Source organism: Saccostrea echinata, unplaced genomic scaffold, assembly GCF_033153115.1.
Source record: "Saccostrea echinata isolate AGI-Se365-2 ecotype Australia unplaced genomic scaffold, CSIRO_AGI_Sech_v1 ptg000016l, whole genome shotgun sequence".
In the NCBI taxonomy this organism is placed as follows: domain Eukaryota; kingdom Metazoa; phylum Mollusca; class Bivalvia; order Ostreida; family Ostreidae; genus Saccostrea; species Saccostrea echinata.
This window is the reverse complement of record NW_026889765.1, coordinates 3,742,861-3,765,580: the sequence shown is the minus strand read 5'-3', so window position 1 is coordinate 3,765,580 and position 22,720 is coordinate 3,742,861. Positions and strand designations below refer to the sequence as shown.

The following is a 22,720-nucleotide window of genomic DNA, read 5'->3' as shown; positions in this document are numbered from 1 at the left end:
AAGAAGTGAAAGAAATCAGGCGATCGAAATTGATCGCTAGTAAATTAAACTGGGATAATTCCAGCACTATTCTAATCAAAATTTATTAATCACAGTACTTCTTTTTATGAAATCTGAAAAACACCGAATATTCGAATCTTAAATTCATATTCGAATATCAACTCATCGAATGTTCGAATATTCGTTGCCATCCCTAATTTATTCAGATGTATTTTTTTTTTCCAAATTTTCTTTACATGTACACTTGTGTAATTAAGCGATTTTATTATTTTCTTAAAAAATAGTCACTGACTGTGAGTCCGAAAATTGTTAAGGCAGCCAACATCAAAAAGTTACATGTGAAATATGAACGACCTTACACCATTCATACAAAAGATACGTCAAAAGTTAGGGTTTTTTTCAAAAGTAGATCAAACTCCTAGCTCAGGGTCAAGAGGTCAAACTTGATTCTCAAAGATCAGTCTTGTCACAGGAAATGTGCATGCAAATTTGAAAGCCCTATCATCAACCGCTGAGAAGTTATGACCAAGGTTATAGTTTTCAAAAGTAGGTAAAACCCCAAGGTCATGAGCCAATATATATTGGTATCCAACAAATCTTTGAAACAAGAAATAAACATGTGAAATATTAAAGCCCTGCTACCAACCATTCAAAAGTTATGGCCAAGCTTCAAGTTTTTCAAAAGTAGGAGATAGGTTTTGTCACAAGGAATATGCGAGATATGAAAGCCTTAGCATCAATGGTTCAAAATTAATAGCTAGGGCAAAATAAAAAATACCTTTGTTTCCCCTAACGCGACCGACTCACTTAAATCGTGCCGACTGAAAGTTTTTTTTTTTAAATAAGAATATTCAAATATTTTTTTTTATAATTGTTTATCAACTTTATAAAATACAATTTCATCAAAATCCGTTTTTTTTTATCAGAATGCCGGTGTCATATAGTGAGACTTCCGCCATAGTGAGACTTCCCCCCGGAAGTCTGGCTATATAGTGTGTCTTCCCCCTGGGGGGAAATATGGCTATATAGTGAGACTTCCCCCCATAATGACCATAGTGAGTCTTCCCCCTTCGGTTTTCGGTTTGGATTTTATATACATTGACATAATTAAATATTTATTGTATGCTTTAGGGACCTTTTAACTTTTATAAATTTTATGAAGTATTTTTAGGATTTGTATTTCATTTTGAAATTAAATTTGCGTGATATTAACGAAATTACATCACTATAAAATCAAATAAGATGGATTTGAGTTCTAATACACTTTAAATCAAATTCTGACTGTCATGCATATTTTAGCAAAGGCACCGGATGCATGGATTGGGCTTAACCCCCCCTTTTTTTTTTTAAAATTTATGACCGGAAAAATTGCATGAAAATGTGTGCATCCCCTGCTCATCACACCCATACATCAATTCATACAATTATTTTTTCATTTTGGTCTTGTTTTAAAAATTATTTATTTAAAGATATTTTATTAAACTGGGTTTGGACGATTGGATGTTTGAATACACGTATAAAAATACGTAAAATTAAAAAAAATATATACTGCATTGCAATTGTCACTTATTTGACTAAACTATTTTGCACTAAAGTCGGAGATGGCTAATTGTCAATTTTAGTGTGAAGATCTGTTTTGTCGCAACTTCATTTTTACACTTTATACGTTGAAACACAGAGCGTGCATGTATGCATCAGTCATTATTTGATTGAGATAAGATATTTGAATATGAATTAAAAAAAATAACAAAAATAATTCATTTGTTAACTTCAACACATGTACAAACCAATACGTTGTTTGTTATTCCACACAAATTGAAAATAAGAATACCATGTTTTAATGCGTGGGGCGAAACATACTGGTAATTTTGAATCAGCATGTGCCATTCAACTTTTTAAATAAGTAACAAAAACTCAAGGATAATCACTATGAAATCTTTTAATTACTTAATTGGACAGCGAGTAGACATAGTCAAAATGCACCCCTGAATCATTGACAAGATATATGCATTCATTTTCACATAGTTCCTTTCTAAACATACTCGCGGCATACTTATTTTAAACAAGAGTATTGTTTTGTCTGCATAAAATGAGAATATCAGTACCTAACAATGCAGCAGTAGACAGAATTTCCGTCTCCGTCGCCCAGGTCCCCACCTGTTTCATATTGCTTTTTTCCAAATACTCTTTTCCAAAATGCGATTTGATAATTTTGTGATTTTTTGTCATCCATGCTACCACGGCTTCCCTGGCTTCCAAATGGTAAGCCTGAGAGCCTGAAATAGCGTGACTAATTGATCTAAAAAAACAATTTCCATCCCCCTTCATGAAAAGCCTCATAATCGTATTCGTTAACTTGGATACCCTTTTCTCACAATGCTCTTTTTTAATTTTCGCACTTTTGCCCAAAACTTTTATATGTTTTTGTTGCCACTTATGATCAACTGTATTAAATACAAATTGTTCATTCGTTGCTGAAAGAAATACAACATCATCTACAGCAATGTCTGAATGAATCTTTTGTGCTGGTTCAATATCAGGTAGCTCATCAGTGGTTACGCGTCCAGCATCTGTTGGTTCAATATCAGGCAGTTCATCGTTGGTTTCTCGTCTAGCATCCGTTGGTTCAATATCGGGAAGCTCATCGGCATCCTCGTTGCCCTTTCTTTGCACACCATTTCCTAAAAAAAAATTACCTGTCTATCAATGCATTTTCGCTTTTCCAGAGTGAAATGATTATAAATGTTTTGTTTCTAAGATAAGCAGCTGTAAATCGCCACAAATTTATATCCGTATGCATGTACTACAGATTGTAATTTTGTTACAGTTATAAACGGCAAAAATATATGATGAGAGAGAGAGAGATGTGAAGCTCTCGTTTACATGTACTAATGATATGTTTAAATTGATATATTTCAGCAACAAAAAATCATACAATAATATACCTTGAGAGTTACCATCACTGTGTTCTCTTTCTATGATGACGCGTTTTATTTTTCTTTGGTCAGGTTTTTCTGCATCTTGCGTCTTCCGTTTAACAGCTTTTGAACTCCCGTCATGGTTTTCCTTATTTTCTATTTTGTTTTCAGAACTTTCCCATGTTCGTCTTGCAGAGAAACTGTCCCCTTTGAACCGATATCTGATATAAAATATGGTCCTTGCCAGGTAGCCTCCATCTTTGACCCCTTTCTGCCAGCTTTTCTGGAGTTGTACAACAAAACCTTATCATTTTTTGCAAATTGTACATGTATTTTGTTGCCTCTCTTTCTTTTGTGCTGAATGACCTGAATTGCTTGAGCTGTTTTGACATTTTCCATAACTTTTTCGTTTACAGTGTTTCTTATTTGTGATAAATGTTCAAATATTTCATCTGCAGAAGGGATTTTAGTAGGCTCTAATTCTAATGTTGAGTCTTGCCAGTGTTTTCGGCCGTACATGATTTGGAAGGGGCTGAATTTTGTAGATTTTTGAGGTTGAGTTCTATACGAGAAGAGAGCTTCATCAATGCATTCATCCCAATTGCTGTGGTCCTCGTTAGCTGATTTGAACAACATTTTCTGAATTGTTTGATTAAAGCGTTCAACGAGACCGTTTGTCTCGGGATGGTAAGCAGATGAAATACGCTGCTCAAATTTCAATTTTTCGGACAATTCATCCATAATTGAGTTTACGAATTCCCTTCCCTGGTCACTACTAATAACTGAGGGGAATCCTCTATCCAAAAACTTTCTGTATAGAGCCAGTGCAACTTCTGCAGAGGTCTTTGATCGAAGAGGAATTGCTTCCGGCCACTTTGTAAAAAAGTCGACAATTGTCAATATGTAATTGTAATTGGAATTTGAGCGAGGCATTGAAACTAAATCAATACAAATGTGATGCCAGGGGGACACGATTGGTATGGGATGCAGTTCTTGGGTCACTTTCGAAAATTTGCCACACTTTTGGCATGCATGGCACGAGTTGACATACTCTCGAACATTTTCGTCCATGTTTTCCCAAAAGAACAGTTCAGATATGGTCTTATATGTCCTCTCTATTCCCATATGGCCTCTATTATCATGATATGTTTCTAAAATTTCTGTCATTTTTTGTTGCTCCAAAACTACTTCTCTTAATTGTTTTGAATTATTAATCCAAAATAATTTTTCTCTTTTGATAATAAATCTTTTGGATTTAGCCCTGATTCTTCTTTTCTCATTTTTATCTACCTGAAGGGGATATTTTCCCTCACAAAGATAGTCTTTTATCTTTTCCATTTCCTCCACGTGTATTACTTTAAATATAACAGGATCTAGCGTTTGGTACGTAAAATATAGGTATTTTAATTAAGAAAAAAATTCCCGGATAATTGATTGAATTAAATTAATCGTGTTTATATATCTAACATCTAATGTTTATGCACAGTTATTTTAATAAATGTGTATTGTTAAATCAAAATATGAATACCCTTTTATTCATGAATTATTATTATGAATTAATAAAATGTAAATTGTATTTGAAATATAAAAATCCGCAGTAAATTTCAGACAAAATGTACATGTATCAGTATGAGTCAGAAGAAATTTTATTATAAAAAAAAAAAAAAAAGAACAAACAAAAATACTTCCAGAAAGAGAGACACAGGCATTTATTCAGAATAAACATTTTAATTCTTTCAACATTGAACTACGAAGACAACCAAGGGGAGATCATTTACTTTGAAAGGGAGCTCAAACTCGGTTTTTTCATTTACATGTTGAGAACAAAATCCTGTATGATTATTGCCATAATGAGCATCTTAAAGAAAATGTACGCAAGAGAAATATCTTGCCAACCAAGTGGACGACGTTTGTTTCTACGAAACTATGTCAAAATACTTCATATTGAAGGTGATGATACTTTTCAACAAAAAATCCTACGGATAAGGGATTTGCTAATGTCCCTTATTTACCAAATACAAATGGATGGTAACGACATGAACTGTTATTTCCAACTTATCTTATGCGAAGCTTTGGAAGATTTGATGTGTGTCTATGATAACCCCCAAGACCACGAGCTTGCAGACTTTATTTTGGATCTGACCTTCGAAATTGAAAACAGAATAAAACATGTGAAGCCAGGCGATATTTACATTCCTGGAGCATACTTCCAATTTGTTGGAAGTTTCCGGGCTTTATTTGGATTGATGGGCTTTGGAGATCATCTTGATGACCATCACCAGGCAGCGTCTACTGACTGAACATGAGCATCTTATGAAATAAACATGCAAATGAAATAAAATGTTTGTTAAAAAAATGTTTTTAAAATCAAATTTATTGTCGTTACATAAAAATAAGATTTTTTTTTTATTTAAAAATATTCGATATCAAATTAATTATATTTGCGAAATATTCATAGGCTAGATCATCATGACAAAGTCAGGAGCGAGGGAGTATGAACGTACCTCCGCGATATTTGGTTCAAATCCTACTTGTAAAGAGTTACTCCTTCTTAATACTAGTTATCTAATTAATTAACTCGCAATAACACAAGCGGACGAAGAAAATGAAAAAAAAGGAATAGACAGAACGAAAAACATGGACTGTATTACGAACGGACAGACAGAATTGAAAAAAAATCACAATGAGAGAAATACATGTACATATATTAGTAGAGAAAGAGAGAGAGGGTGGAGGAGATATTCAATAAAATTATGCAAAATACATATTAAACATGTATATTTTAGTCATTCCTATATTGTATGTTTTTTTTTATTTTAAATTCCTCAGTTAGGTTAAATTAAATTACGTATATGTTCTGAAATATATGTGTTTAATAAAAATAAATCTAAGCGCCTCTGATCCTGAGTTAAATAATATATTATTTCAAGAAAATCGGTGAACTATTACTTTTCCAATATTTTTTGTTATCAAAACGGGTTTTATCTGCTTATATTTAATATATAAAGTTGTAAAAATTTTAAAGTTTGTTTTATAAAATGCGTGCATACTGGTTTTCGTCAATTGGAGAAAAACGACCACGGCGCTCAAATCATTGACTCTCTCGTGATTTCAGCAAATTGAATCATGATCAGTTACGGACCTTTCATAAAAATCTGAAATTTATGTGCTGTAGTGTAAATTTTTGTCGAACCACTGATCTATGAAGTCTTTAATATTGTAAACGTCCCTGTGCATAAAGTAAATGAAATATTTTCCCATCAATTTTACATTTCAGCATATCTATTAAATGATGCTTAAAATTATCCTTAAAGTAGATTTAAACTTTATGTACATGAAACTTTCGATAAATATAGTTAGGAACTAAGAAAATCATAATTGAGATTTGGAATGCATGTTTTATTTTTCACATTCGAGCACAATTATTTTATTTCTCGCATAGTCTTAAAGTACTATAAATTTTTCTTCTTTTCGCTACATTTTTTATTAAATCGGTTGAACCATATCTAATGTGTAAATAGCTAATGTTTGTACACAAACAGAAAAACAAACAAACAAAACTATGCTATCAACTTTTTTTTATTCAAATGCTGAAAACAATCAGAACATTTCATGTAAGTGACTCGTGAACTAATAAAATTATTCGTTATCAATACATGTAAAGGAAAGGGTATACATATTATATATATTAAATCATCTCAATGTACATGCATATGTTATAATGGATATCAAACAGTTAAAACGATATTCAAACTGTTCATGCATATAAAATAAATATATAAATACATGTATATATATGGAAGATAATTTCGTCATAAATTAACACTGTTAGAATTTTTTTAAATAATAAAACAATGTTCCGGAAACTATAATAAGAGGGGGAAGTCTCGCTATGAATGGGGGAAGGCTGGCTATAAAGTGAGCCTTCCCCCCGGAAGAACGGCTATATAGTGAAACTTCCGTGGGGGAAGTCTCACTATATAGCCATTCTTCCGGGGGGAAGGCTCACTATATAGCCAGCCTTCCGGGGGGAAGACTCACTATAGTGAGCCTTCCGGGGGAAGCCTCACTATGGGGGAAGTCTCACTATACGACACCGGCTTTTGTTTTACTCTCATATGGCGCCCACAACATGTGGCCACAGAGGGCTAGTTCGTGTTATAAAACAGCGGCGACGTATCAATCTTATTGTATATCTTTAACTCATACGAATCCAGCACTTTTGAGACATTTTGTGAATTAAATGTACCATGACTAAGGAGTGTTAAGATGGTATTGACAAATGTGTCTTCTCAAATTAACATACGTAGTAAGCATGGTAAAGCCTGCCTCATGAGGAGATGAGGGGATCACCTTGTTTATGCATATCAATAAATTTCACTGCATTTCATTCGTTTTAATCTAATAAACAGTTCTTGTATGATTCTATTTTTACTATATAGGACCATTGGGGTTGTAAATATGTCTTTGTATACTAATTATTTCATCTTGATAAATATAATTCAGATGTCGTTTCTTCATTCCTTTTATTTATGGGGTAAACTTCGTGACTATTACATTAAATGATACTTTAATCATTTTCAGATATGGTTTGGTTGAAATAAATATTGTTTACACATGTACACTCTTTCAAAATAGTGTTGAAATCTTGGCTTATAGAATGGCTTCTTGAGACGTCCAGTGTACTTTTCTTTAGTTAGGCCCTTGAAAATAGGTTGTTTCTTTGCTTTAAAATACCTTTAAAAATTGTTGGGCCAACAACATTTGAACACCTGCCTGGTTGAGGGCTCCTAATTTAGAATTTTAATCGGCACTTATGGCCATTGATCATTAAGAATCAGTAAGGGATCTTTTTCGTGTCAACATCTACATGTATACTGCGACGTTTTTTACGGTCTCATTCGACTGACCAGTCTCCACGTACCACGTCGGGACCTGTGACTTACAATAAGCTCCTGAATTACACTGTGACTCCAAAACGAAACACTAGAAGTATTCACTCCATTACTTTTATACCAACATGAAAAACAAGAACATGCTATGCATGACAGCCAGCCGAGCGTGGGCTGGACGCCGTATTTTATTGACAGTCTCCACGAAACAATAAATCAATATATACATACAGTACATTGACGAAATAAAACCATCAAATTTGCAAAAACCGCTGCATATATTATAATTATATAATATGAAAATTTTGAAAAGCATCAGGGCCGGCCAGGAAAAACTAGAGATAAAATAATTTTAAAAACTCTAGAAACCTGTGTCCGGTGCCAAGTGCCGCTGGATGCAAAAATAGTTGCGACGGACCTCACAACCTATATGTATACCTGATAATTTTTTTTTTCTTATATCTACAAATTATGAAAACTTTGATGTTGCTCGCTTAAATCGGCGGCTAGAAGTGACCAACCTTTAAAACCAGTTCCCTATTACACATCAAAATCAATTTCTATTGGTCACTCTCTGACCAATCCACACTACATGTGTATAAACATCTTGTCATAATACAACATTTTCCCGCTATACTATCGAAACGCGGGGAAATATCAGAATTTACTCCATTACTTTTATACCAACATGAAAAACAACAACATGCTATGCATGACAGCCAGCCGAGCGTGCGCTAGAAATTACAAAGTATGGGCAAAAACAACGACTGTGATTACAAACCAAGAGATTTAGAGACTAGCAAACGCTTCTCAACTGAATCAACAATTTATCCGTCTTTTGAACTATCGGTTTTCCACCTGCCATGTCTTTTGAGACATCTATCATCAACACTAGCGTTTGCAGCCACAGTCGCTCCCCCGACCCTAAAGAATGAAGCCCTATATCAACCTCCCCAACAACAGATTTAATAAGTGGTACTATGTTATTTCTTGCAGCAGAATAACTTATCTTTTTATTTTTATAAATCACTTTACAATTGTCTTTTGACCTAAAAATATATCTGAATGCAAAAAAATGTTTATCATCCACATCACCAAGAAGCTCCAAATAGCGCTGGTACATGCTCACCGGACAAGCAGGCGTATCCCCTTTTGATATAAGTACTCCATTCCCTTGCCGATATTGATCTGTCTTACTTTTTCTGAAGCGTATCACTAAATAATCGTCCCGAATTAGTACATCGTTGAAACAGAGATAGCTTAACTCATCAAATCGCAAGAAACCAGCGAAACTAAACAAAATCATTGTGAGATTTCGAACAATTAACAAATCTGTTGCTTCCTGGAACTTACTACACAATTCTATTAACACTTCTTTGGTAATCGGTTCCTTTTTGTTCACAGTTTTCTCCTTGCTGCTTCCTGTATATATAGAACAAATGAATTTTTAGTAGGATCTGTAAAACCCAAACAGTCATGCGCCCACTTGATCCCGTACACAGCCGAATTAATTGGATGTTGTGTTGCGCCATTATCTAAAAGGTGTGTCACATATAATGCAACGTGAATGGGGTTTGCCGGAAGTGCACTATGTCCATGTGATTTGATGAAGGTCTCCCATCTTTTGAAAGCGTTAAAATAGTTTTTGTTCGTGTTGTCACTTTTACTTGATAATATCAAAACACTCATGTGGGGGCAAAGGTCGTCCAAATAACTGCCAGGTTTCACTCCACTGTCCAGCTCTACCTTTCGAACTCTATCCTGCAATGATCCTATTCCTGCAATATCAAAATTCAATTCTTAAAAACATCATATTAAACACAAGTCCCTCTTTACCTAAAATCCCGTTTTTTCCCCAACCTCTACACACAACATCAACATTTTTAAGTTTTGCTACATTTCGTACATACCAAATGAAATTACCATCCTTACAGACCAACATTGGCCAGAAGGGTGCAGATTTCCACTCTGGTATTACCAAAGTACACTTACACTTCTCAGACTCAATTTTTCTTACACATCTTTGTATCAGACAAGGTGGTGGTACAGTAACACAATCTGACCATACCTGTTCAAAAGCATCGACTCCGCTTGATTCAGCGCACCAATATTTGGAATTGAATACTTCACACTTACTGTTATATTTAGAAGCAAATCTGTCACATGTATGCTTACCCCATGCTTCATCAAAATACTCAAACACTCCCTGTTTAATAGCCCAATCATCACAATCACTTCTCCTGCTTAGTGTATCTGCTTTCTTATTAGCAGTTCTAGGCAACCATTTACAATTCAACTGAATATTCTCCGCCTTACACAGCCCATGCACAGACATAGCAATGTCCTGCAAACACTTATTTCTACTACCTACCTTAAGTAAGTGTGGCACATTCTTCTTATCTGAATTTACTTCAACTGAATTGCTCTTGACCAAATCTACCGAATTATCTAAAATTCTCTTAACAGTTTCCAGTTCCCTCCATGTGGAACTCTTGTCTACATTCACATTCATTCCAAATACCATACCATTCAAATTCCTTCTGTTCAACCTTTGAACTTAGAGTCAAATGACCTCCATATCCAGAATCTGAAGCATCACAATATACTTCAATATTCTGACATCTTTGTCAATGACCTTACTCAACCGAGCGCCCATTTCATTCATGCTTTCTAAATTTTGTAACCAAAACTGAAGCTCCCTACAGCTTCCTTACTCAACATAATATAAGAATTCCAACTGGATCTTATTACAAGAGGCCCAAGAACCTTAACGATCACCTGAGTATAATACAACAATTTAGAGGATCCATAGAGTATAAAATGAACTGAAAGGTGAAGCTTTGTTGCCCAAAAGCAAGAAAAATAGGGTGATCAGGATCAACAAAATAATTAGTCTAGTGTTCATTAACAGTACATAAATCAGGTTCTAATCTGTTCCCCATTTATCACTCTCACCAGACAGAATTATAATCAGTGCTTCTGTACTCTTTTAATTCCTTGTTGAAATCTCTTACATTGGCCTCTCTTGGTCTTTGATGAACATTTAATAAGACAAGTTACTTTTGTCTCATTTTTATTTATCTGTTACTTACAAGTCTACCTGATCATTAAAACTATGAAAGTACTTTTTGTATAATACAATAAAAATTCTTGCATAATTCTCTTATTCTATTAACCTTTCAAGTACATTATTTACAGTGATTAATTATCACAAGTAAATGGCAAAGGGGAATAACTCCTCTCAGTAGAATACAAATTAATAGAGCCCTGGCCTAGACCAGAACACTTGACCAAATGGTTCTGATGTTCAAAAATCTGGTAAAAATACCCTTCCTTATTAAAACTTTTACTCTTTTTGCCTCTGATATGCCCAGGTGCAGAGAAGATTTTTAAAGCATTAATGCATTTTCACTATGTAATAAATAGAGCCCCGCCCTGATATCAGAACCTCTGATCGAGGGGTCATGAAATTCACAATTTTGGAAGAGGCATCCTTGCTTATCGTAACCATGTATTTGTTTAAATAATACCCAGGAGACGAGAAGATTTTCAAAGAAATAATGCACTTTCACTATATGATCTATATAGCCCCGCCCTAGCACCAGAACCCCTGACCCTGGGGCTATGAATTTCACAATTTCGGTAGAGTCACCCTTGCTTATCATTACTATGTATTTAAGAGCCCTCTATACACTGCACACTAGAGAGTTCTGATTTTGTTGTATGTTTATGCACATAGAGTGATCTGCTCTTTGATCAAGAATAAAATAAATTGAAATTGACAGTTTATTACTTAATTTGTGATCAAATCAAGCATTCATAACACTTTAAAAGGCCAAGATGAATAGATAGAACACTTCATTTGCAGGTATTTTTCCCACTTAAGTAAACAACAGTGATTTATGTTCATCAGTACTTCATCATCTTTGAACATTTTTCCCGGGGGTAAATGCAAGGCACCCTTTATTGAAAATGTGAAAGATAAGCTCAATATTTACACCTTTACACATTATAATTTTCTCAATGTCAAAAACATATTTTCCTCTAGTGTATAGAGGGTCCTTAATTTGTTTAAATAATACCCAGGAGTAGAGAAGAAGATTTTCAAAGAAATAATGCACTTTCATTATATGATCTATATAGCCCCACCCTAGCACCAGAACCCCTGACCCTGGGGTCATGAATTTCACAATTTTGGTAAAGTCACTCTTGTTTATCATAACTATGTATTTAATTTGTTTAAATAATACCCAGGAGTAGAAAAGAAGATTTTCAAAGAAATAATGCACTTTCACTATATGATCTATATAGCCCCGCCCTAGCACCAGAACCCCTGACCCTGGGGTCATGAATTTCACAATTTTGGTAGAGTCACTCTTGCTTATCATAACTATGTATTCAATTTGTTTAAATAATACCTAGGAGTAGAGAAGAAGATTTTCAAAGAAAAATTACACTTTCACTATATGATCTATATAGTCCTGCTCTAGCATCAGAACCCCTGACCCTGGGGTCATGAATTTCACAATTTTGGTAGAGTCACCCTTGCTTATCATAACTATGTATTCAATTTGTTTCAATAATACCCAGGAGTAGAGAAGAAGATTTTCAAAGAAATAATGCACTTTCACTATATGATCTATATAGCCCCGCCCTAGCACCAGAACCCCTGACCCTGGGGCCATGAATTTCACAATTTTGGTAGAGGGCTCAATGCTTATTACAATCATGCCAACAGTTTGACTGCTTGATGTCCAGGAGTAAAGAAGAAGATGTTTAAAGATTGCATTAATTTTGATGGTTTTGGCCCCACCCCTCAGGCCCCAGGGGGGCAGGGGCTACGAATTTCACAATTTTTGTTCCCCTTCACCCATAGATGCTATATGCCAAAATTGGTTGAAATTGGTTTGCTGGTTCCACAGAAGAAGCTGAAAATGTTCAAAAGTTTACGACCGACGAACGACGCACGACGACGGACGAAAAGAGATAGCAATAGGTCACCTGAGTGACTCAGGTGACCAAAAAATGCAATAATACATATACCTGGTTCTGAGCCTAACCGCATCACCAAACACCGCTTGTGTTGAAATGATCTGACTGATTACTGATGCAACGAATCGAACTTCAAACCATTTGTATCCAGCTTTGATGCCTTGCAAAATATTTTGAATACTTGCTTAAGTTTGTTTATCCTAGAATTCGAGACTGATATTCTATCAAGATTTGTGTTCCAAACGAACCCTAACCAAGTTATTTATTGAACTGGTTCCCAATGACATTTCTCATCAGCCACTATAAAACCTAATGCATTTAAATCAGCTTGAATTTTTTCACTAACAATTCTAGCGTGATCTAAAGTTTCAGCGCCACCTATGCCGTCATCTAAATACATACCGATTTTGTAACTCTTCGATCTCCAAAATTCAACTACTTCTCGCAAAACCTTCGTAAAAATATATCCAGCAGTACTGATGCCAAATGGCAGAACGTTAAACACATAGAATTTGTTTTTCCCTTTAAAACCCAAATACTCTCTGTCTAACTCATTTAGCATACTTGATTCTGACCATCCGGCGCGCCCGGGTAAACCGGCGATGACCGGCGACACACTTGATTCTGAGCCGGTATTGCGCACGCATCAAGCCGGGTGAGCCGCTTGAGCCGGAAAAATTTGATAGGGGCAAACGGCTCCAACATGGCTTCTAAGGAGGGAAAAGCACCGTAAGTGATTTTTTTAATCCAATTTTATAAACTATGCAGAACAGTTATAAGTACAATACAACGACATTTGATAAACAAGTATTAAAATCACCTAGGTAGCACATTATCATAATTATTGCCCAGTGACTCGGGTGAAATGAGCGATTTTCAATGCTATTAACGTTAGGCAAAATTTTTGCCAAGTAGCAGTTATTTGTATATATCTCCCTGATACTGCAGAAAGGTTATTTTTGTCAACTCTTTTCCTCTGAATGATTCTGCTCCGTTTGATTTTCAACTTATTAAACTCAAACACATATTAGAATAGAAAATGGTCATTTATTAGCCAAATGACGATCAACGTTTTCATATACACAACATATGTACAATATGGAAAAATAATAACAAAACATATGATAAATAGTTATAGTTAAAATTGTGTCCCTGAAAATCAAAGGTGAGGGATCAACTTCTGCCAAACATTGACTAGAAAACACCTCAGAATATGTAGCAAAACAAGTCATTAAAATTAGACATGCTGAAAATTTGGCAAAGAAAAATGGCACGACTAATCAAAACATACCACATTAAAAGTCATTAAAATCAGATATACTTGAGCAAATGGCATGCAAAATGGCTAAACTAATAAAAACATTCCACAATAAAAATCATAGAAATCAAAATAGTTAAAAATGACAAACAAAAATGACTAGACTACTCAAAGTATTAAAACATGAGCATGAATCTCCCAATAAACAATGTTGATTAGGGAGGGAGGTGGGATTTAAAGATCAAACATCTTTCTCAATTTCATTTAGGATGCACTGTTTTGATTAAAGCTGCCACCTAGCGGTGAAATGCGTAGTAAAACAAATGCTGCCACCTAGTGGTGTTTCAAGGGCAATAACAATAATTCAGGATTGCCAAAAATGCATTTATTTACATAAATGTAAATTTTTGTCAACTCTTTTCCTCTGAATGGCTCTGCTCCGTTTGATTTTCAACTTATTATACTCAAACACATATTAGAATCGAAAATGGTCATTTATTAGCCAAATGACGATCAACGTTTTCATATACACAACATATGTACAATATGGAAAAATAATAACAAAACATATGATAAATAGTTATAGTTAAAATTGTGTCCCTGAAAATCAAAGGTGAGGGATCAACTTCTGCCAAAGTATTACTTAACAAGTAATACCCCCCACCCAGAAATCATTCAGAGGAAGTCATGATATCAAAATACATGCAAGATCTAAAATGTTTTAACACAATGTTAAATCTGTTGAAACAGAGGCCCCTGTCCTCATGTTTCTTTGTATTTGCCAGCTGAGGTAGGCGTTCCAATAAGACCAGAGGTTTATGAACCTACTTTGAACTACTAAAAATTTTTGCATTCAATTGAAACTGAGGCCCCTGTCCCCAAGTATCAATGTAATTGATAAAGAAGCTGCGGTAGGTTAGAATTACAAACAAGACAAGAAATTATTTGACATACATCATGTACATAAAACTGCTACAATAAAACTTCGTTCAATCGAAACAGAGGCCCCTGTCCCCATGTTTCTAAGATGATGACAGCTGATGAGGATTGTAAGAAAAAACAAGGGCCCATAACCCCATGATTTTCTGTTATTTTTTGTTTAACAGAGAAATTCAAATTAGATGTTCAACAATGGAATGCAAATATACTTTTTGTACGCATTTGATTTCCATCGTCCTAACAACTGGATTTGTTCATCTGAGATTCCCTTTGATTTGGCTAACGTAGCTGCACCAATTCGGAATGAATGTCCTTTATAAAGTTTTGTGTCATAATTTAAATAATTAAGTGATATTTTTAATTGCTGATTAAAGTAATGACTTGAAACTGGTGAGTTATCCTGAAACATGAAAAGTGGTCCATCACTACCTCCTCTTAATTCTTTGTATTCCCACATTGCCAAAACTGCACATAATTCTGGTTTGTCTTTGTTGGCATTTAAATGAAATGTCACAGGTGGTTTTCCTCTATGATGCTTAAAATCAACCATGGTCAAAGTCATACATTCTGGTACTTCATTCTGTTGTTTCTCAAATGACACTGCTGATAAATTTAAAGTGTTTTTTGTCGGGGAAGTGATTTCTCCCACCCTTAAGAATGCATGGAATGCTAATAAAAACATCGCCTTAAAAAGAGTTCTCTGATAAAATGACTGAGTACACTTAGGTAACGAGTTTATTATTCTCTGTAATATTATTGGCGTAATGGGAAGACGAGTATCTGGTCTAGCTTTGAGTTTCGAAAATCCTTGAATTGTTCGTTTCACAATGAAATTTTGAGTTGGATCAGGATAACCCTCCATTTTGTGAAAATGTGCCAAAGCTGACATGTATGTGGTAACAGTCTGAGGCGAAAGTTCTTTCTGATAGCAATAAGAAATAAATAAAACCAACTGTTCGTTTGTCATTGGAAACATTGGGGCTCCTGGAAAGTACTTGGATAAGAATTCGTTGCAAGTCAGCTTGGCTTTGTTGTAAGAATTCCGCGTTGAAACTGTCAAAGCATTTTCTGCCAAGTATATTGAGAGGGACTTCAGAGCCTGAACATCTCTTCTGGTACAGGTGTCGACTGGTGATCCATATATGGTGCTAGTCTGTGAAACTCCAAAATCTGCAAACGAGACAATTTGTCACTCGGGTAAAAATATATTAATTTTAGGCTATCACATTTTCCGCCGAAATATAGCTGAAATAATGCCGACTCGTCACTTGGCGTTAAACAATATACAATCAATCAATCAAGCTGTCACATTTTTTTTATCTTTTGAAAATAAAGGAACCAAACGAATGATTTAGGTACAACTTAATTAATAGTCAAATACAACGTAGGGTACATACCCCTCGTGGCCTTACACATGGTTAGACGGTTTTCAAACGTGAAGGTATCTTTGTTTAAGCTTTAATTTTTTCCTCCAACTAATCATGCATTATGAATACACAAACACGGCTTTACAATATCATTTTAGAATGCAGGCTCAGTCAAAGATTCACAGGACTTTATACTTTGGAGTTGAAGAGAGGGATCATGAAAGTACTGAGGAGGTGTATGTAAAAATCAATGATGAAAATGATTTTTGTACAGTCCTCAGGGTTTTCACAACTCCTGAACTAGCTTCGAAAATTAGAGCTCAGGGTATGTATCGTACAACTGTTTCGTCTGTATATATGTAAAAAAAAAAAAAAAAAAAAAAAATTAAGATAGCTTTCAGGCCATCATTAAAAATATTTTTGTTTGATGTACTCCGACCCACATTTTTCAAGGTAGTTGGGTAAGTAGGTTGGTACATGTACTTAATTTTTTTTCTTTTTTTGCTTTACAGTATTGGACAAAGTGATAACTGTCATAAAAATCACAGACTCAGAAATACATTGATGTTTGCATTACACACTGGATAGCTATACAGATTTCATATTTATTGCTATAAAAATTTCAAATCAAAAAGCATCCTAGAGAAATTATGGTATACTATAGAAACTAGAAAAAAAAAAGAAATAAAAAATTCAAGGTGCTGAAAAAAATGATTGGGTAGGGGCAATTTGATGGGTCGGTCGGAGTACATCAAACAAATCATCTTTCGTTGTTGGCCTCATGTTTTCTTTTAGTTTGATCTCCTTTATAGAGTTGATGAAGGAGGTCATTGCAAAATATTAAAATATTGTTCAAGTACAAGAAGAAATTCAAATGTGCAATGTACTTAACATGATTTACCATTTGAGTTTTAACATTCACCATTCACTATATACAGGTCCAGTACAATCAGTACATTTAGCTATGTAGCTAATATTACCTACGAAGCTTTGTTTTGCTACTTCAAGTAGCTTTATTCAGCTATTCCAATGCAACTTTTCACAACTTTGCATTTCAAATTACAGATATTACATGTCAAGTATGATTAGTAATGTAAAGGTCATGACCACTGTTTTACAATCAATCATCTAATTACAAAAAAAAATTGTAGATGAGGCAACTATTAATGAAATTTTGGGATGTCAATCAAAAGAAGCTGAAACAAGCACAAGGGGGGAAGACACACCAACTACATCAAGGTCAACCTCACCAACAACATTCAACTCGCCAACATCAGTCACAAAGAGCTGGACTAAATGTGCAGAACAAAATCTGCTTAATCTATACAAAGAAGTTGAAAATTCAAAGAAGCCTGTTAAGTCGAAATGGATGTTAATTTCCAAGGAGCTGCAAAGTATTGATCAGGATTATGAATACAGTGCAGAACAATGCAGACTGAAAATAAAAAGCTTGAAAGAAAGGCATGGCAAACTGAAAAGAAAATTAAATAAATCTGGAACAGAAAATCCTAATGATCCTCTAGAAGATGAAATGGAGGATGCATTTGGAACCCAACAAGATATACATCCCTCATACACACTTGAATCTGCAGCCAAGCTGAGTAGCACAGGTGACGCACTGAAATTTTCATAACAAAATTAATAATTTTAACATTAATTGGAAACTTCATACTTGAATATGAATTTAATTTATTTATGGTACATGTACGTTGTGTATCCAATATGTCTGTAAGCAATGCAAGTACTAAATTAAAATGCCATCTTTTTTTAATGATTCTGTTATATAGATGAGAGCACGAGCACAAACTCAAGTTGTCCACCCCAATCAACTCCATCCAAACCTAAATTTACCAAAACGGACAAAGGTAAATGTACTGTGTATATGATAATCACACCAAATGTGTCAAGATTGATTATTTCTATTTCTTACTCATTATTGTTCTGAACTGAAAAATTTTTAAAAAAAGTTTTATTGTAAAATAGATGAGGGCAATGATGCCAGTAGCAGATCAACTCTATCTAAAAACAAACAGTCCAAGAGAAAAAAGGGTAATACACTGTGTACATCATATCTGCACCATATATGTCAAGATACATGTAAACCTTATTTTTTCTTACTGATGTAATATGCATGTACATTTAGAAGTTTGTATTGCTAAAATATTTCTTAAACTTTTGATAATTCTTACTCTTTAAAAGAAAATAAAAATATTTTTAACATAAATTAAAATGCACACTTTTATCACATGTGAGAAAAGCTTTAAAAACGTGACCCTGTATTAATTTTACAGCGGAAAAGGAAAGGATCTATTTTTGATGGAATTTGAAAAAGCCAATGCTGATGCAGAGAGACGACACCAGGAGCGTTTGGAATTACAGAGGAGTTTTATTGGTGTTTTGAAGGATGCATTCCAAAATTTAAAAAATAACTGATGAGCAAAAATGTTATATGCACAGAACTTGATACCTAAAATCTATTAGTTTCCATTTCAATCACAAAATTATTTGAAGTAATTTTTATGCCACTGTAATCGAAGATTCAGGGGCATATAGTTTTTGCCCTGTCTGTTTGTTTGTCCGCAAAAATTTTAACCTTGCCTATCATTTTTTATTGGTTGGATCTATTGCTTTCATATTTCACATGTGTATCACTTGTGACATCCCTTGGGTACCATTTGACCTTAACCCTGATGTTGCACTTTTGAAAAACTTTAACCTTTGCCATAATTTTTCAACGTTTGGTGTTAGGGCTTTCATATTTCACAGGTATATTCCTCAAGACAATACCTTTTAGGGGTAACAACATTTTTCAAACTTTTGACCTGGAGTTTGACTTGCATTTGAGAAACTTTAACTTTCGCCATAAGCTGCTATACGGGGCATCAGTGTTTCACAAACACATCTTGTTCATCTAATTATGTTTTCTTCAGATGCAGATAGCATCATATGTGTCTAGTCAATTTTTGTATTTTATTTTATACTTTGTTATTTATTTTTAATAATGTTAAAAATAAAACAGAATTTATTAAATTACAATTTTTTTTTTATTGCAATAGAATTCACAATTGTTGTGTTAACAATCTCCTCTTCTGCTGTGCTGGAATATTGTTCTGAGGAAGATTAAGAGCCTGTATCTGATTCTGAATTTGGTCATTATCTGCTTCTAAAAAGTCCTGAAATTCTTCTCCATTCATTATGCAAATGTTATGAAGAGTACAAGTAGCCATGATGAGATCACATATGTCTTGCACAATTATCATGCTTATGTGTTTCAGTCGTCGGAATCTTCCTTGAAGAAATCCAAAGGCTCGTCCTATTACTTGTCTTTTTGAAGAAAAAATTTCGTTGTACCTCATTTCCTCTCGAGTAAGGTGTCCGGTATCTCGATACGGGGTTAATAACCAACGTTGTAAAGGATAAGCACCATCCCCGAGTATGTGAAAGTTTCCGAACTGACACTTTTCATCACCAGTTTCCCATAAGTTTGAATGTCGTAATACTTTTGCGTCATGAACTCTACCAGGCCAGCCCGTATATATGCTCGTAAACATCAAATCGTGTTTACAAACAGCCTGCAAAATGATGGAATGGAACTTTTTCCTGTTGTAGTTAGCATTTGGGTTTTCAGTAGGAGGATCAATACGTATATGTGTGCCATCAACTGCACCAATTGTGTTTGGAAATCCACGTCCAGCAAGAAAGTTGAATTCTCTTGCAACCTCATTGTACTGATTCACACTAGGCCATGATATGAATTTGCTTTGTAAAGTTCTGTTTATAGCACTTATCACCAAAGATCTGTATTTTAGCAATGTAAATTCAGTAACATCAAATCTATCACATATTTCAAATTGTGTTTCCTGAGATGCCAAATAGCGTAAAACCATCAAGAGGGCTTTCTTGCAAGTTACCTCTTGGCGTCCACCTTTATACTGCCTTGCTTGCAATTCATCACAGGCTGCAACATGTTCAAGTAACAGTTGGAAAGAATTCCTGCTCATTCTGAAAAAGCGTCGGAATGTGTCAGGAAGGTAACCAGGAATCGTAATCTCATAGAAGTTTTTGCCTCGATGGTGATCCATTCTGTGAAAAAATATGCATTAAATGAACGTTTTATCAATTGAAACAGGAGAGAACAAATACATAAATGAATTTGCCTTTTTTATCAGATAGGGGAGAGAAACAATATCATGCTCTTTTCATTAAGTAGAAAATGAGAATAGGTGTGGGAAATACACCCCCCTTATTTCTCTGACACTGAATCCTAGTCCCTCTGACTTAAATCCTCTTCGGAATGAAATGATCATTCCGAAGAGAAAAGGAGCTCCCCCCCCCCCTTTCGTCGCATGCATTAATTTGAGAAGTTGTTCGATTTTTAAGGGTCACGGATGAGGCGATGTAACAATTCCTATAGATTATTTTATAGTCTAATAGCAGAGACATATGTCTCTGCTAATAGTTAACAGTGGTTAACACATCTACTACCTAATACATCTACACCTATGAATGCATCGAATATTTCCGGTACAAACCGCCTAAACTTCAGTAATCCTAACTGTTCCAGTTTTATTTCATCGTCCTCGTCGTCGGTTGTAAGCAGCATCCATGCAATACTGGCAGCAAACCCTGCAACTTGCAAATCTTCTGCCATTGTTGTATTTAAGCCGGGTCACTTGATTCTCGACACTTTGCCGGGTTTACCCGGCTACGTTCGGCTCGCCCGGATTTTATTACAATCAAGTATGCTAATTTACATGTATCATAATATAATGATAAGCGCTTTTCAAATCAAATGAAAAAATGTAATCAACCTCTTGAAACAGTTCACGTGATGTACTTGCGTCTTCGTACTTGTGTTTGTATTTAAATAAATGTGGATTGACATGCCTAGCATCTAAAACCAACCTTTGTTTTTTTTGTTTATTACCTGCTACAGTCAATGGATTCACTACTTTTGGTTTGTTAATAACCTCTTGAGCACAGCCCATTTTCACCAGCTTTTCTATTTCAGTTGATGCAAAATTGGCATTTTCAAATGCAGATTTGTTATTTTTAAGTTCTGTTGGACTTGGAATTGTAAATAAAGGCAGTTTGTAACCAAATTCAATAACACTTAACACATACCTGCTCGCTTCAATCGAACGCCATTGACCTACATTTTTTCTCAGTCTACCTACTGGTGATTTACCTGTGTTCGTCTCACATGACTGCTTTGCGTCAAAACATTCAAATACAAAACTACTTATCTTTTCATCTATTTTTTCTGTACAATCTTTTCTCCACTGTCCCTTCTTATAACACCTGTAGCACTGCCCTGATCTCCACACTGCGGCCGTTGTAGAGGATGAAGTACTGCCTTCTGCAGCGTTGATAGAAGGGTAGGGCCTCCATTTCTCTCGCATATCCATTCGACGTTTGATGCATTCGTCCTTGACTTTTCTCTAAGCCCTCGTTTGCGCTTTGGAAATTCTTTTTTCATCATCCGAGTCTGAAGCTATGGGGTTCTTAACAAGTTTTTGTCTCTGCTTAATTAAGTCATAACCTTCTGTTATCTTTTGTCTCGCTCCTTGAATGCGGCTCTCTTCCAGTTCTTCGTTTGCCTCCTTCAGCTTTGCCATTACTTTAAAATTGTGCTTGTATATTTCTTCATTACTGCGCTTTTTGAATTTGTAATTATCTGCAAAAACTTGCTCAAACTTAGCTTCTTGCCGCTCGGCGATAATCTTTTGATTTTCGTTTATACTTCTCTGAACTGTTGACAGTCGACTGTCCAAAATACTGGAAAACTGACTCAAAATCTCATTGTTTGCCTGTTGAATTGACGTGTTCATTTGCTGTTGAACGTCCCCGGCGTCCATAATGTGATGTTGCTCGCTTAAATCAGCGGCTAGAAATGACCAACCTTTAAAACCAGTTCCCTATTACACATCAAAATCAATTTCTATTGGTCACTCTCTGACCAATCCACACTACATGTGTATAAACATCTTGTCATTAATACAACATTTTCCAGCTATACTATCGAAACGCGGGAAAATATCATTACTGCGCCACGCGAGGCCCTTGACATTTTTTCGTGTGTAAGTACTCGACGATGATGGTAGGTTTGAAAAATATACTCTGATGTCCGATGGTTGAGTATTTGCGAATCTTGTCCTTTTGTAAATATTCGATTTCAGTAAATTTACGCTGGCCTGAAGAAATACACAAGTTCAAATGATTAATATTTGTGTATTATTAATTTACCATACATGTTGCTTCATTTGTATGATATTCGGTTTAAAAATCGATTTCTTTTGTTCTTTCCTATTTTATAAAGATATTAAATTATTCAATTTTTCAGAATGTATTTTC

At 34.9% G+C, this 22,720-nt stretch overlaps 1 protein-coding gene and 2 pseudogenes across 1 annotated transcript; all 3 read right to left on the bottom strand.

Annotated features, from left to right (window-relative positions):
• Positions 1-2,234: 2,234 nt before the first annotated feature.
• On the bottom strand, positions 2,235-3,659 carry LOC133188744 (uncharacterized). The gene is made up of 4 exons (XM_061324234.1): positions 3,285-3,659; positions 2,946-3,201; positions 2,488-2,681; positions 2,235-2,276 (listed from the first exon to the last, which is right to left on the bottom strand). Exons 1-4 carry the CDS (start codon positions 3,657-3,659, stop codon positions 2,235-2,237), a joined length of 867 nt encoding a protein of 288 aa, XP_061180218.1.
• Positions 3,660-8,086: 4,427 nt separating this feature from the next.
• Positions 8,087-10,334, bottom strand: LOC133188743 (uncharacterized; annotated as a pseudogene).
• A 10,777-nt stretch (positions 10,335-21,111) lies between these two features.
• LOC133188664 (uncharacterized) lies at positions 21,112-22,384 on the bottom strand (annotated as a pseudogene).
• Positions 22,385-22,720: the final 336 nt, after the last annotated feature.

What these genes read in the sequence shown, in the direction of transcription:
- LOC133188744 (XM_061324234.1), bottom strand. Translation starts at nt 3,659, where the DNA reads ATGGATGAATTGTCCGAAAAATTGAAATTTGAGCAGCGTATTTCATCT. An exon ending in AAACAGCTCAAGCAATTCAG is followed by an intron (nt 3,202 to 3,284) that starts GTCATTCAGCAC and finishes GTACAACTCCAG; the next exon opens with AAAAGCTGGCAGAAAGGGGT. An exon ending in ACATTGCTGTAGATGATGTT is followed by an intron (nt 2,277 to 2,487) that starts GTATTTCTTTCA and finishes ACGCTATTTCAG; the next exon opens with GCTCTCAGGCTTACCATTTG.